Raw genomic sequence first — 13,809 nt, 5'->3', positions numbered from 1 at the left:
CCTGCTTTGAATGTGTTTATAGAATTTTTTGTTGTTGGTTTTTATGTTCTTAGCAATGTGCTCCTCAAATTCTTTTTTAGCATCCCTTATTGTCTTCTTGCATTTCTTTTGCCAGAGTTTGTGTTCTTTTTTATTTTCTTCATTTGGACAAGACTTCCATTTTTTGAAGGAAGACTTTTTGCCTCTAAGAGCTTCCTTGACTTTGCTCGTTAACCATGCTGGCATCTTCTTGGCCCTGGCGGTACCTTTTCTGATCTGCGGTATGCACTCCAGTTGAGCTTCTAATATAGTGTTTTTAAACAACTTCCAAGCATTTTTGAGTGATGTGACCCTCTGGACTTTGTTTTTCAGCTTTCTTTTTACCAATCCCCTCATTTTTGTGAAGTTTCCTCTTTTGAAGTCAAATGTGACCGTGTTGGATTTTCTTGGCAATTGGCCAGTTACATGTATGTTTAATTTAATAGCACTGTGGTCACTGCTCCCAATCGGTTCAACAACACTTACATCTCGCACCAGCTCATTACTGTCTGTACTGACTGGCAGTAACTTTCCAGGGTTTCAGAGTGTGGTCTGCTGAGGATTGAACCTATATAGTAGTCTGTCTGTATAGGATTTACATACTGTTAGAAGTATGCTGTGATTAAGTGTTAAGTTACACCACATCCTTCGTTCTGTCATTCCCTGTGTGTTGGAGCAGAAGGTGGTCATGGGACAGGTTTTAATTTTATTCCCCTCCCTCTTGTTGAAGTTATATGAAAGAGAAAATACTTGCACCAGCAACCAGACCTGATATAAAATTACAACGTTGTGGGCATGTCTTTTTAAATGTGTAAATAACTTTATTGCAGGCCTTAGGCCATCGCAACGTACATACAAAATTAAAACACAAATAGAACAGTAGCAACACAATTAAAATTTACAGTGCAGAATAAAACCCAGTTAGGACACTAAAACCAATAAGCCTTAGACAGTCTATAAATCCAGTTTAGATAAATATTTAGCCCTCAGATTTTGAGCAGCGAAGGCAAATCTAGCCACATAGTAAGAAATCCAGTAATCATTATCTCCTAAAAGAAATGTATGGGCATGTCAGTGAACAGACTACAGAACATATCCCTGTTCTGTTCACATACTTTGTTAACCTAACTTTGCCAGTGGAGTATCTACATCAGGGGAGTTCTGATGGCATAAATGTTCAGGAGAACTCCATCTCTGTTGATGGAGCAGCACTTATGCCAGTTGTTAAGGTTGCTCAGGCATCGTTACTGTGATAAAGGATTGTGCCCTTAGTGATCCATGTAAAATTTCAAAATGATTAGGATAAAAGGCAACAAAGTGTAATAGTTTGATGCATACCTGCTAACTCTTTTGTGGCATATACCTGTCCCCCATAGAAGCTGTTTAATACATTAAATGTTGGACCTGGAATGCATTGAGTTTAGACATGCATGCTTGTTAGTTGACAGTTGTACTATCAAGTGATCTCATAGGAACAGCCTGCTGGATCAGGCTAATGGTCTATTTATTTATTTATTTATTAAATTTATATCCCGCCCTTCCTTTCAGAAGGCGCTCAGGGTGGCAAATAAAACACTAAAAACACTCTAAAAGATCTTAAAAACAAAAGACTCTAAAACATATTGAAGCAAAACATATTTAAAAAACAACTTAAAAAACAACTTAAAAAGCAATTCCAACACAGACGCAGACTCTACTTAAAAGGCTTGTTGAAAGAGGAAGGTCTTCAGTAGGCACCAAAAATATAACAGAGATTGTGCCTGTCTAATATTTAAGGGGAGGGAATTCCAAAGGGTAAGTGCCACAACATTAAAGGTCCACTTCTTATGTTATGCGAAACAGACCTCCTGATAAGATGGTATCTGCAGGAGGTTCTCGCCTGCAAAACACAGTGATTGACTGGGTATATAGGGGGTAAGACGATCTTTCAGATATCCTGGTCCCAAGCTACGTAGGGCTTTGTACTCCAAAACTAGAACCTTGAAGTTGGCCTGATAGCTAATGGGTGGCCGGTGCAATTCTTTCAGCATCGGGGTAACATACTGGCGATATCCAGCCCCAGTGAGGGGCACCAGCTGCAGCTTCTGGACCAGCCTCATAGGCACCCCCACATAGAGCGCATTACAGTAATATAGCCTGGAGGTTACCAGTGCATGGACAACAGTGGTCAGGCTATCCTGGTCCACAAATGGCTGCAGCTGTCTTGCCAGCCAAAGTTGGTAAAAGGTACTCCTAGCCACTGAGGTCACCTGGGCCTCTAGCAACCTGGGCCAGTAGTCCACCATCCTGTTCTCACATTGGCTAACCAGATGCCTGTGGGAAACCTGCAAGCAGGACCTGAGCACACTCTTCCCTTCTGCACTTTCTAGCAACTGGCATTCAGAAGCATATTGCCTGCGACTGTGGAAGCAGAACATAGCCATCATGGCAAGTAGTCTTTGATAGCCTTGAATGTGTGTGATAGCCATCACAAATATTATTTATTTATTTATTGCATTTGTATACCACCCCATATCCGAAGCTCTCTGGGCGGTTTACAACAATTAAAAACATTAAAAACAGATATACAAATTTAAAAATTTAAAAAAAATTTAAAAAAAGTTCTAAGCTTAATGGACAATATAAAAACTGACAAATCACCGGGCCCGGATGGCATCCACCCGAGAGTTCTCAAAGAACTCAAAGGTGAAATTGCTGATCTGCTAACTAAAATATGTAACTTGTCCCTTGGGTCCTCCTCCGTGCCTGAGGACTGGAAAGTGGCAAATGTAACGCCAATCTTCAAAAAGGGATCCAGAGGGGATCCCGGAAATTACAGGCCAGTTAGCTTAACTTCTGTCCCTGGAAAACTGGTAGAAAGTATGATTAAAGCTAGATTAACTAAGCACATAGAAGAACAAGCCTTGCTGAAGCAGAGCCAGCATGGCTTCTGCAAGGGAAAGTCCTGTCTCAGTAACCTATTAGAATTCTTTGAGAGTGTCAACAAGCATATAGATAGAGGTGATCCAGTGGACATAGTGTACTTAGACTTTCAAAAAGCGTTTGACAAGGTACCTCACCAAAGGCTTCTGAGGAAGCTTAGCAGTCATGGAATAAGAGGAGAGGTCCTCTTGTGGATAAGGAATTGGTTAAGAAGCAGAAAGCAGAGAGTAGGAATAAACGGACAGTTCTCCCAATGGAGGACTGTAGAAAGTGGAGTCCCTCAAGGATCGGTATTGGGACCTGTACTTTTCAACTTGTTCATTAACGACCTAGAATTAGGAGTGAGCAGTGAAGTGGCCAAGTTTGCTGATGACACTAAATTGTTCAGGGTTGTTAAAACAAAAAGGGATTGCGAAGAGCTCCAAAAAGACCTCTCCAAACTGAGTGAATGGGCGGAAAAATGGCAAATGCAATTCAATATAAACAAGTGTAAAATTATGCATATTGGAGCAAAAAATCTTAATTTCACATATACGCTCATGGGGTTTGAACTGGCGGTGACCGACTAGGAGAGAGACCTCGGGGTTGTAGTGGACAGCATGATGAAAATGTCGACCCAGTGTGCGGCAGCTGTGAAAAAGGCAAATTCCATGCTAGCAATAATTAGGAAAGGTATTGAAAATAAAACAGCCGATATCATAATGCCATTGTATAAATCTATGGTGCGGCCGCATTTGGAATACTGTGTACAGTTCTGGTCGCCTCATCTCAAAAAGGATATTATAGAGTTGGAAAAGGTTCAGAAGAGGGCAACCAGAATGATCAAGGGGATGGAGCGACTCCCTTACGAGGAAAGGTTGCAGCATTTGGGGCTTTTTAGTTTAGAGAAAAGGCGGGTCAGAGGAGACATGATAGAAGTGTATAAAATTATGCATGGCATTGAGAAAGTGGATAGAGAAAAGTTCTTCTCCCTCTCTCATAATACTAGAACTCGTGGACATTCAAAGAAGCTGAATGTTGGAAGATTCAGGACAGACAAAAGGAAGTACTTCTTTACTCAGCGCATAGTTAAACTATGGAATTTGCTCCCACAAGATGCAGTAATGGCCACCAGCTTGGATGGCTTTAAAAGAAGATTAGACCAATTCATGGAGGACAGGGCTATCAATGGCTACTAGCCATGATGGCTGTGCTCTGCCACCCTAGTCAGAGGCAGCATGCTTCTGAAAACCAGTTGCCGGAAGCCTCAGGAGGGGAGAGTGTTCTGGCACTCGGGTCCTGCTTGCGGGCTTCCCCCAGGCACCTGGTTGGCCACTGTGAGAACAGGATGCTGGACTAGATGGGCCACTGGCCTGATCCAGCAGGCTCTTCTTATGTTCTTATGTTTAAAAATACATTTAAAAAAAGCAATTTAAAAACACATACTAAAATGCCTGGGAGGAGAGGAAGTCTTGACCTGGCACAGAAAAGATAACAGTGTTGGTGCCAGGTGCACCTCATCAGAAAGATCATTCTATAATTTGGGGGCCACCACTGAGAAGGCCCTCTCCCTTGCTCCCATCCTCCGAGCTTCCCTTCAAAACAATGCTCTACAGTGAAGGCAATTGACATACTCATTTGTGAATCATCAGCTGATAAGACAGTGTGAGTGACAAGATAAGGAGTAAAGTTCATGCATGTGTGAATTGGCCCTGCATTTTATCATAGAAGGTGGCAATTTTGGAGCAATCCCGGGTCATTGAGAGCTTGCTCCCCTGATGTATTGTTATTACAATAAAATGTTCAGGGATTTGGCCATTCTGATAAACCATTCTATTTTTGAAGTTCAGAGATAAGCATGGATCCTTATGTAGCCAAACCAGCACCAAACATGTACAAATGGGGGGGGGGTATAAGCAGACTTGGAGGAACTCCCAAGGTTTGTGGACAAAACCAAACATTTAGGAAAAGGATGGACGCGGAGGGACTCAAAAAGGTCCAGTGAAGACTGAGTGTACTCAGTAGCCATGGAGTGTTAACTGAGAGGGGAAATGGAAAATCAGGTGGGAGAGGGAATAAAATGGAATATTATAGAAGATGGAATAGCTGGAACATTGAATAGGAGCACTCCACAGCAACATGTTGTTGCAGAGCTCATTTGCAAATACTTAATTTGAATAGGCAATAACAGTACTTCAGGGTGAGGGTGAGAATGAGTGGTTAGTCATGAAGCTGCATCACTGCAAAAACTAATGTTGTGAGAACACAAACCCACATACACAAGGTAGGATAAATGAAATCAATTTGGAAGGTTTTTGATAGCCTTAGTATTTCTCTTCTGGTGGTTAAGCTGTTGTTGTGCATGACTGCTTGTTACACTTAGATGATGATGATGATGATGATGATTTTATATTCTGCCTTTTTCCAAGAACTGGGCTTACAAAAATTAAAACAAATACAGTTAAAAGCATATAATACAACATACAGAAGTTATAATTAAAATATAATTAAACTAACTATAAAATTAAAACCATTTAAAACATAGTAATTAAAAAAAACCCAAGCTCAGTAAAATCAGTGCCTTATTTAATAGTCCTTTCAGTCAGTTCCCAAAAGCCTGTTGGAACAGAAAAGTCTTTACTCACTGATGGAAGGACAGCAGGGAGGGAGCCAGTCTGACCTCCCTAGGAAGGGAGTTCCAGGGCTTGGGGACAGCTACTAACACGACTGTTTCCCTTGTTCCTACTAGACATGCCTGTGGGGGTGGTGGGACTGAGAAAAGGGTCTCCCCTGATGATAGGGCTCAGACATGCTCATATGAAAAGATACAATAGCCTGGACCCAAGCCATACAGGGCTTTATAGGTCATAACCAGCACTTTGAATTGTGTTCAGAAGCAGACTAATAGTCTTTGGAGCTGTTATAACAAGGGAGTTGTGTGTCCTCTGTTACCAGCTCCAGTTAACAATCTGGTTGTGGATCTTTGGAGAATCTGAAGTTTCTGAACTTTCTTCAAAGGCAGCTCCACGGAGAGCACGTTATAGTAATCCAGATGGGATGTGACTAAGGCATATGTCACCATGGCCATATCAGACACCTCCAGGAATGGGCATGGTTGGCACACTAGTTTTAACTCCTGGCTTTGCTGAAACCTGAGCATCTAGGTTCAGGGCTGAATCCAGGAATGCACCCAAACTATGAACCTGTGTCTTTGGCGGGAGTGTAACCCCATTCAAAACAGGTTGAATATTTCTTGATCTGCCTTCCATATAACCAGGAGCACCTCTGTCTTGTCAGGATCAAGCTTCAATTTGTTTGCCCTCATCCAATCCACTAGTTTAGAACCAAAACAGCTTGGATTCAAGTGGAAAGGAGAAATAGAGTTGGGTATCATTAGCATACTGGTGGCACTGGACCACATAGCTCTGGACAACCTCTCCTAGTGATTAAATAGCATGGGGGATAGAATGGAACCCTGAGGGACTCCACAGGCCAGAGGTCATGGAGTTCAACGGGAATCCGTCAGCACAACCTTCTGGGCTCGCCCATCCAGAATGGAATGGAGCCATTGTAAAACAGTGCCCATTGAAAGCCACCGAGAGCTCCAGCAGAACCAACAGTGACACACTCCCCCTATCCAGTTCCTGATGTAGGTTGTCCACCAAGGCAACCAAAGCCATCTCTGTACCATAACCTGGCCTGAAGTCAGATTGAAATGTATCTAGATAATCTGATTTATCCAGAAACCCCTGGAGCTGAGATGCCACCTTGCTCAGAAATGGAATATTGGAGACCAGCTTTATAATGACCCAATACAATGGGATTAGGGAAGGCTTTTTCAATACGGGTCTTACAACTGCCTCCTTTAGGCATGTTGGGACACTGCCTTGCTGTAGAGAGGCATTAACCATTCCCTTTACCCACTCAGCCAATCCCCACCTGGCCTTTTCAGTGAGTCAGGAGGGACAAGGAGCTAACATACAGGTGGTGGCCCTCACCTCTCCAAGAATCCTGTCCACATCCTCGGGCTGTACAGATTGAAAGATATCCATTAACACTGGATAAGCATGAGCCAAGGTTACATCCGCTGGGCTTGTATAAACTGTAGCGTCCAAGTCAGGATGAATCCAAGTGATTTTGTCTGCAACGTCCTGGGCAAATTCACTTCTAATATATTTACCTCTTATGCCTCTTGCTTCCCTTGATGGAGAAAAGAGAGGGATGTGTGATTATGTGTAGAAACTAGTCTATTGTATACATAAAATTTACATTCATTGCTCCACCCACTTTTGCCTCTCACCTCACTCACCGCTGGCATGCAGCCCCTAGAAAGCTGCTCAAAGGGAATGTGGCCCTTGGGTTGAAAATGGTTCCTCAGCCCTGGACTAGGCAATGTTTGATCCAGGGAAGGGACATAGATATAAATGGTATGTACTGTGTTTTTATTGGTTGCATTTGCCACCATTCAGAGCTGACTTAGAATGCTTTTTCCTACTTTGTTCTGCCAATACTGCAATATGTGGTTGCTCTGCATGTCCTTACTATTTCACAGTTGTAAGAAATGGTGGTGGTGTGATATAGGCTGAGGTTTTGATGCTGCACATTAAACTTAGGTGGAAGATATTACCCCCCCCTTTCTCTGCTACAAAAGAACGTCTGGAACTCCTACAGATCCGATACACATCTGTTGTCTTTGTGTTTTTATAAGTTTGCATTAATTTTGTCCAGGTTGAAGTCGAGTGCTTACCATTATGAGATACTTTTAAAAATAGAAAGAACCAGAATTCCTTTCTGAGGATATGTGCATATATCAAGTTACTTGGGTAACTCTTGTAATTCTGGATCTAATAAATAATCAGATGTTTTGCTGTGTGCCTGTCTTTTTCAGTATTTATTCATGGTCAAATAAATGCAGAAAAACATGAGAGTACAAATTGTGCTAGGATGCTGTATTTGTATAGGTTATGATTGTATTTTAATATTGTATGCTGTGAAGAGATCTATGCTTTAATTTGAATTCCTGCATTGAGCAGGGGGTTGGACTTGATGGCCTTATAGGCCCCTTCTAACTCTATAATTTTATGATGTTGCTATATGCCTTCAGGTCGATTACGACTTATGGCGACTCTATGGATCAGCAACCTCCAGTAGCATCTGTCATGAATGAATTTATGACTATGGAATGACATATAAATGTACACAAACAAATAAAGCAGAAGCCTCTGTCAAGCATCTTGTCAGCCCAGAGCAAATAAACCACTAGGACAGAGAAGGCAGTTCTACTTGGTCAGCCTGTAACCAGGTTTCTTTCATCTAAATTAGAGTAACCAAAACCTTACCAAGCAATCATAGTGCTGTTCCTATTCAGGGTAAACCTGTTGAAGTTAATAAGTGTGACAAGTTCATTAATGTCAGTGGTTTTACTCTGAGTTGGAGTAGTACTGAATACAACCCACATTCTCTTGAGCATTTGCTCCTTTTCAAATTTTAACACACTCTCGCTCTCCACCCCTTTCAGTTACTGGTTACCTTTCTCAGTTCTTCTGTTTATTGATTTCACTGGGCTGGAAGCTAGGACCTAGAAGGAAAAGCAACAACAACCAAGCATGCTGTCCAAATGGTCTGGCAGATAGGGTTTACCTAGAATGACATTGTCAGTGTCCGAGATGCAAAAGAGAGAGAAGAGGACATAGTGGCCACTAGAAATGTAGCGGAGGTGACATTGCAGGTATTCCTTTTGTGTAGAAAGAGTTCAAGCTGCCATGTGCAAGTGTGCCTGGGAAGCTGAAGGGCTTTGAGCTCTTTTGTTACAAAGCAGTGTGCTGCCTACGCCTCCCGAGTGGATGGAGGCTTTGGCATACACATAACCCTCAGCGTGGTACGAGTAATCCTATACCCATAGCCCTGCAAAGCTCGGAAAGAGGATGCCAGCAGTATCCCAGAGGCCCCTCTGTTTGACTCCGAACTGGCTCTGCAACCGTCCAGGCGGGGACGGAGGAAGGGGAGGAGGAGGCGGGCCCTGGCTCTGATTAATTATCTTAGGCATTTGGGGGAGGGACTTCCATCAGCCATCTGGCTGAGGGATATGGGAGGGAGCTGCAAAGAGGGCGGGCGGGGGAGAGACAGCCAGAGAGGAAGAGAAAAGAAAGGAAGAAACACGAGAGAAGAAAGGGAGGAAAGCCAGGATCAAGGGGAACCCCCCCTCTTGATCGCCATTTGAAGACGGGGTGAAAAGCAAATAGGCAAAGAGGTTCTGCCACAGCCCCACCTGGTGGAAAGGTTTTTCTTTACCCATTCTCCACACCTTCCCCGTCTTGGTTTATGGAGAAAAAGAAAATGGTCACTCAGGTAAGGCTGCGTTCGGTGGTGTTGCCGCCACTGAGCGTTGCGGTTCCTTCCATCCCTGCGCAGCTCTGGACATGGAGAATCGGGAGCGTCTTGCAGTGCTTTTGCCTGCTGCAGGGGAAAAAAGGCAAAAAATAAAAATGGTGTCTCTTAACCTTCTCTCTAAGCCGCAGGGAGATTGCTGTACATGGAGTGTGTGTGCGCGCAACCATCCCTGCTCGCTTTGCTCCATAGCAAATTCCTGTTTCCTGTACTGTGCAGCTGCAGCACAGGAAAGACCCTGTGGGGATTTGTCTACCTCTTTGTCTTGGTGTGGAGGGGGAGGGCGGAGAGGGACTGCAGAGGTAAGGAGAGCTTGCTACCAAATTGCAATGGCACCAGGGGCTTTCTTCTCCCTGAAGTCCTGGTGCGGTTTGTGTGAGGCTACTAGAGGATTGGATCAGATCCTGAGTTTCTTTTCAGAAGGAATTTCTTTCATGTTGGCATTCCATTCCTTTTTTTAAATCAACAGTGTTAGGCTGGGGGGTATTTATTTATTTATCCTTGCTCTTAGCAGCTTAGGTTTCCTTGGGCAACTAGCTAACGATATTCAGCAGTATGTGGCAGTAGTTGTGATATGATCCTTGAGGTTCCTCTGTTTTACCCATCAAATCTATCTTTTCTTTAACCCCTCTCTGCATAGCAGCGGTGCATTGGGGGTATATGCAGGTCTCCTTGCAGGTTTAGCTGAATCTGCATTTTAATGACTTCTCTGGGACAAACAAAGGTAAACACTCCCCATCCCAAACATTTCTCAGGTGCCTTGTCTGTGCTGAATGTCCTCCAAGCTGTGAGGTTTGCTTCAGCTATCCGTAGACAGGGGAAAGCAGCTGCTTATCATTTCCCAAGGAAACAGTGTGTTGCACTGAATGCAAGTGATGATTTATCAGGGAATTTGTCCAGTGTTGAGGAGCAGTCATTTTTCCTGCTCTGCAAGGGGTGTTATCTGATGCTGCTTGTCATTTAGAGCCTTGGGGGGGGGGAGGGAATTTTTTCAAAGCATGGAAATGTCTAAGTTGACATAGAAAGGTAGTATAGGAAAGGGGCACAGTAAACAGAGGAGGTTAGGAAGCATCATCATTAGAGCCGGATTTTACTGTTTGTACTTATATAATGCCCTGCAGTGCCATGCAGAGAAGGGTACGTTTGGGGGGGACATTCCCAAGTCACAATTTAGGAAACTTTAAATCATATGAATCTATGTTCTTTGAACCCTTGCACCGTTTGGCATGTAACTTTTGCAACATCACACATACACATCACTGTTATATTTAATCAAATCTATGTTAAGCTTTGATAAGGTCATGCATGCCTGACTTTGAGGGGCACTATATTCCAGATAATTGGCTCAGAAGGAGGTTGCTTTAAGCATGGTACTAGGTTGACTTCTTCAGCCAGCAGACTTGCATTGATTTCTGTGGTTCAGACAGGAAGATCTCTGTCCATTCATGAGAGCATTGCAGCTCTTCCTCTCGACTGCCTACTTTTAGTATTTGTAATCTTTCCTTTTTATCTAGGATATATGTCTTGGGATGGAGAGCAATTTCAGGGGATTCTCTAGGGCAGCCTTTCTCAACTTGGTGCACCCCAGATGTTTTGAACAACAACTGCCATCAGCCTCAACCAGCACTCTTGTGGTGGCTGGGCTCATGGGAGTTATAGTCCAAAGTATCTGGAGAATATCAGGTTGGGGAAGGTTATTATAGGACATCATCTAAAGACCTTATCAGTATCTTTAGTTAGCTTTTTTCTTCTTTTCAATGTAGCTCATGTGCTTTGTAATAAGCTTTGTTAGGCATGCATGAATTGAGTATATGCTTTATTTAATGTGCATTTAGCATTTTTGTACACTGGCATCTGTTGGTATTGTAGTGTCTATATATAGTTCCATATTTGTATGGCTGATTTTTCTAGGTCTGAACGCATGGCTTATTTATTAATTAAAATATTTATAAGCTGCACTTTTCATAAAAGTGTATCAAGGTGGCATTGCATACAAAACATAATAGAATTAAAAGCCAACAAAAACATCATTAAAAACAATAATAAAAGCATTCACAAGTAATGCATTAGTTGGAAAAGAAAATTAATATTAAAAGGGCTGTTTAAAAAGTTTGGTTTTCAGGAGATGCATGAAAGAAAGAAGGAATAGTTCCAGCTGAATCTCTGTTAGCATATAGAAATGTCCAAGAAATCCTGGAGTAGTGATAGGCATGTGCTGATATTCTTTGCGTGTGCATAGAAAGTGAAAAGGCTTATAAGCTCATCAAGGAAGCTAAGAGGACTCCCACATGCATAGTCTGAAGAAAATGTGTTGTCTGTCCCAGAGAAAAGAGAGAAGCTGATATTAGACTCAAGAAAGGCTTATCTTACTAGCCTTGACTTGTGACCCTGACCTAAGTTATATAACAGAGGTGTGGAACTTGTGACCCTCCATATGTTTTTGAACTGCAACTCTCCTATCCCCGATTATTGGCCACACTGGCTGGAGTTAATGGGAGCTGGAGTCCAGCATCTGGAGGGCCACAGTATACAACTATGTATACAATTTCCAATATCATTTTGAATGTATGTACCATATTTGTACTTTAATATACATGGAAAACCCAGTAAATAGAATGGCTATCTGAAATCCCAGATTAAGAAAGCAGTGTTTTGGTAGAATGCGTTAATATGGTTGCATTTAGTGGGATAATTGGCTTGTTGGGGTTCTCCTTAATGCTTTTTAAACTTTATGACAGCTTTCTCCGACATGGTGCTCTCTAGATGTTTTGGACTACAACTCCCATGATCCCTGACCTTTGGCCATGATGGCCGGGGTTGATGGAAGTTGTAGTGCCAAACATCTGGAGGGCACCATGTTGCAATAAGGCTTTAGAGTGGTGTTCTGTTATGGAATAATTCATAAAAGTGCACACAGTCTTGTTCTGCAGACTTGGATGTTGTGATCAGAACTAGTCATGTATCAATGGGGCTTTGTGAAAGCAATTGCTTTTGGAGACTCTTAAATGCATCAGTTACTGAGGCCTAAAGTACACAACCATTTTTGGTTAGTATTATGACACCATTGAGATTGGGTCCTTTCAGAGTATGTTTTCATGAGCAAGAACCACAGTAGCTGTAATTTCTGTGGTGAATGGGAGAATGCTTCTGTGTCCAAAGATGTCCAGGTACCATTTTTGGTGAGGGAATAATACCATTTGCACAACCCACTGGTGATATACTATTGCTAGTATAAGCTCATACTTCTGGGGATGTGTGCGCCAGTGGGAATAATAGAATAGTAGAGTTGGAAGGGACCTCTTGGCCATCGAGTCCAACCCCCTGCTCAAAGAAGAAATCCAACTGAAAAGATAGGGAAGGAGTGCCTTTCAGTTCGACCCTATGGAATATGGTCATATGTTTGAGATTGGATTGAGAAGGGCATAGGGAAGTGTTACCGAAGCTGCCACATCCACTTCAAAGTCATAATTTAGCTTGTATTGCTGCATTTACAGTGTGTTAGAACAATGCATGTTAATGTAAAAGTACACTTCTTAAATGAAATGCCATTAAAATAGATGGGGAGAAGTGAAACTGGTACTAATATAACATTTGTGGTTGATATGCTGTAAAAGTAAAAGCCCCAAATTTCTAATTATGTCTGAAGCCTCCATCGCCTAAGACAAAAGTGCCCTAATTTGTTCCCCCTAGGCCTAATTCAAGAGAAATGAGCCTGAACCCAGCCCACATAGTCGAGCAGATGAAATGGAAAGTGGAAAGGGAGGAAGGGGGAGAGAGAGAATTGTATATGTTAAAAGTTTCCTTTTTCTGCTGTCCTGTGAAATTACTAGCTTTTGGAGAATAAAAAAAAGCCCTCCTTTTCTTTCTTGGACAGCCTAGTGCCTTGCTGGCATTTTATTCAGTACAGTATCTGTTTCCAATCAGAGATGAGAAAGGGAGGGGTTAGGTAATGAGCTTTCAGGAGAACAGAAAAGGATGTGCTGCCCCTTTAAGCAGTTCAGCAAGCCCATGTGGCAGTAGCTGATCTGGAGTGTGTTCCTGTGCAATGAATCACCCATTCCATTGTCTGCTCCCCCTCCCCTCCTGTTTGGAGGAATGGAGTCTTTCACCTGGGCTGCTGTCTGCTTACAGTTCTACTCTTAGGTAGGGGGAGGAGATGTTTGCTGTAATTAAAAGCAGACTGAAGAGAGCTGCTCCTTTCAAAGCTATGCTGTGTTAAATGTGCCTCAGGCTAGGGAGTGGCACTTTTGCCCTTTCTGGTGGGGTATAAGGTGGTAGCGTTGCAAGAGGGTGGGGCGGCTGGCATTCTCTTTTGTGGAAGTTCAGAATCTCCTTGAAGGATTATTCGGCTCCATTTTGTAAGCCCTTTCAAGTGATTTGACTCCATTCTGTCAGCACGCCCCCTCTCTGCTCTCCATCCCCATTCTCTTGGGGGCTCCAGCTAGTATGGTTTATGTTGGCATGTGCTTGACTCGCTGCACTGTGCCCAGAACTCGGAGAGGT

General features: G+C 42.8%; 1 protein-coding gene across 13 annotated transcripts in view; it reads left to right on the top strand.

Moving 5' to 3' along the window:
• Positions 1-13,809, top strand: part of RBFOX2 (RNA binding fox-1 homolog 2) — a 252,551-nt gene that overhangs the window by 127,722 nt on the left and 111,020 nt on the right. Inside the window, exon 1 of one of the 13 annotated variants that reach the window (XM_061639005.1) lies at positions 9,018-9,267. The exons of 10 other annotated variants lie outside the window; for them this stretch is intronic. In XM_061639005.1, coding sequence (XP_061494989.1) covers positions 9,241-9,267 — 27 coding nt within the window. In that variant the 5' untranslated portion in view covers positions 9,018-9,240. Of the gene's footprint in view, positions 1-9,017; positions 9,268-9,584; positions 9,609-13,349; positions 13,450-13,809 lie in introns of those variants that run through there. 2 more of the 13 variants (XM_061639011.1, XM_061639006.1) reach the window with 2 other exon arrangements.

This window comes from Rhineura floridana, chromosome 8 (assembly GCF_030035675.1).
Source record: "Rhineura floridana isolate rRhiFlo1 chromosome 8, rRhiFlo1.hap2, whole genome shotgun sequence".
Classification (NCBI taxonomy): Eukaryota; Metazoa; Chordata; class Lepidosauria; order Squamata; family Rhineuridae; genus Rhineura; species Rhineura floridana.
Note: the sequence above shows the minus strand (reverse complement) of the source record. Positions and strands in the feature narration are given on the sequence as shown.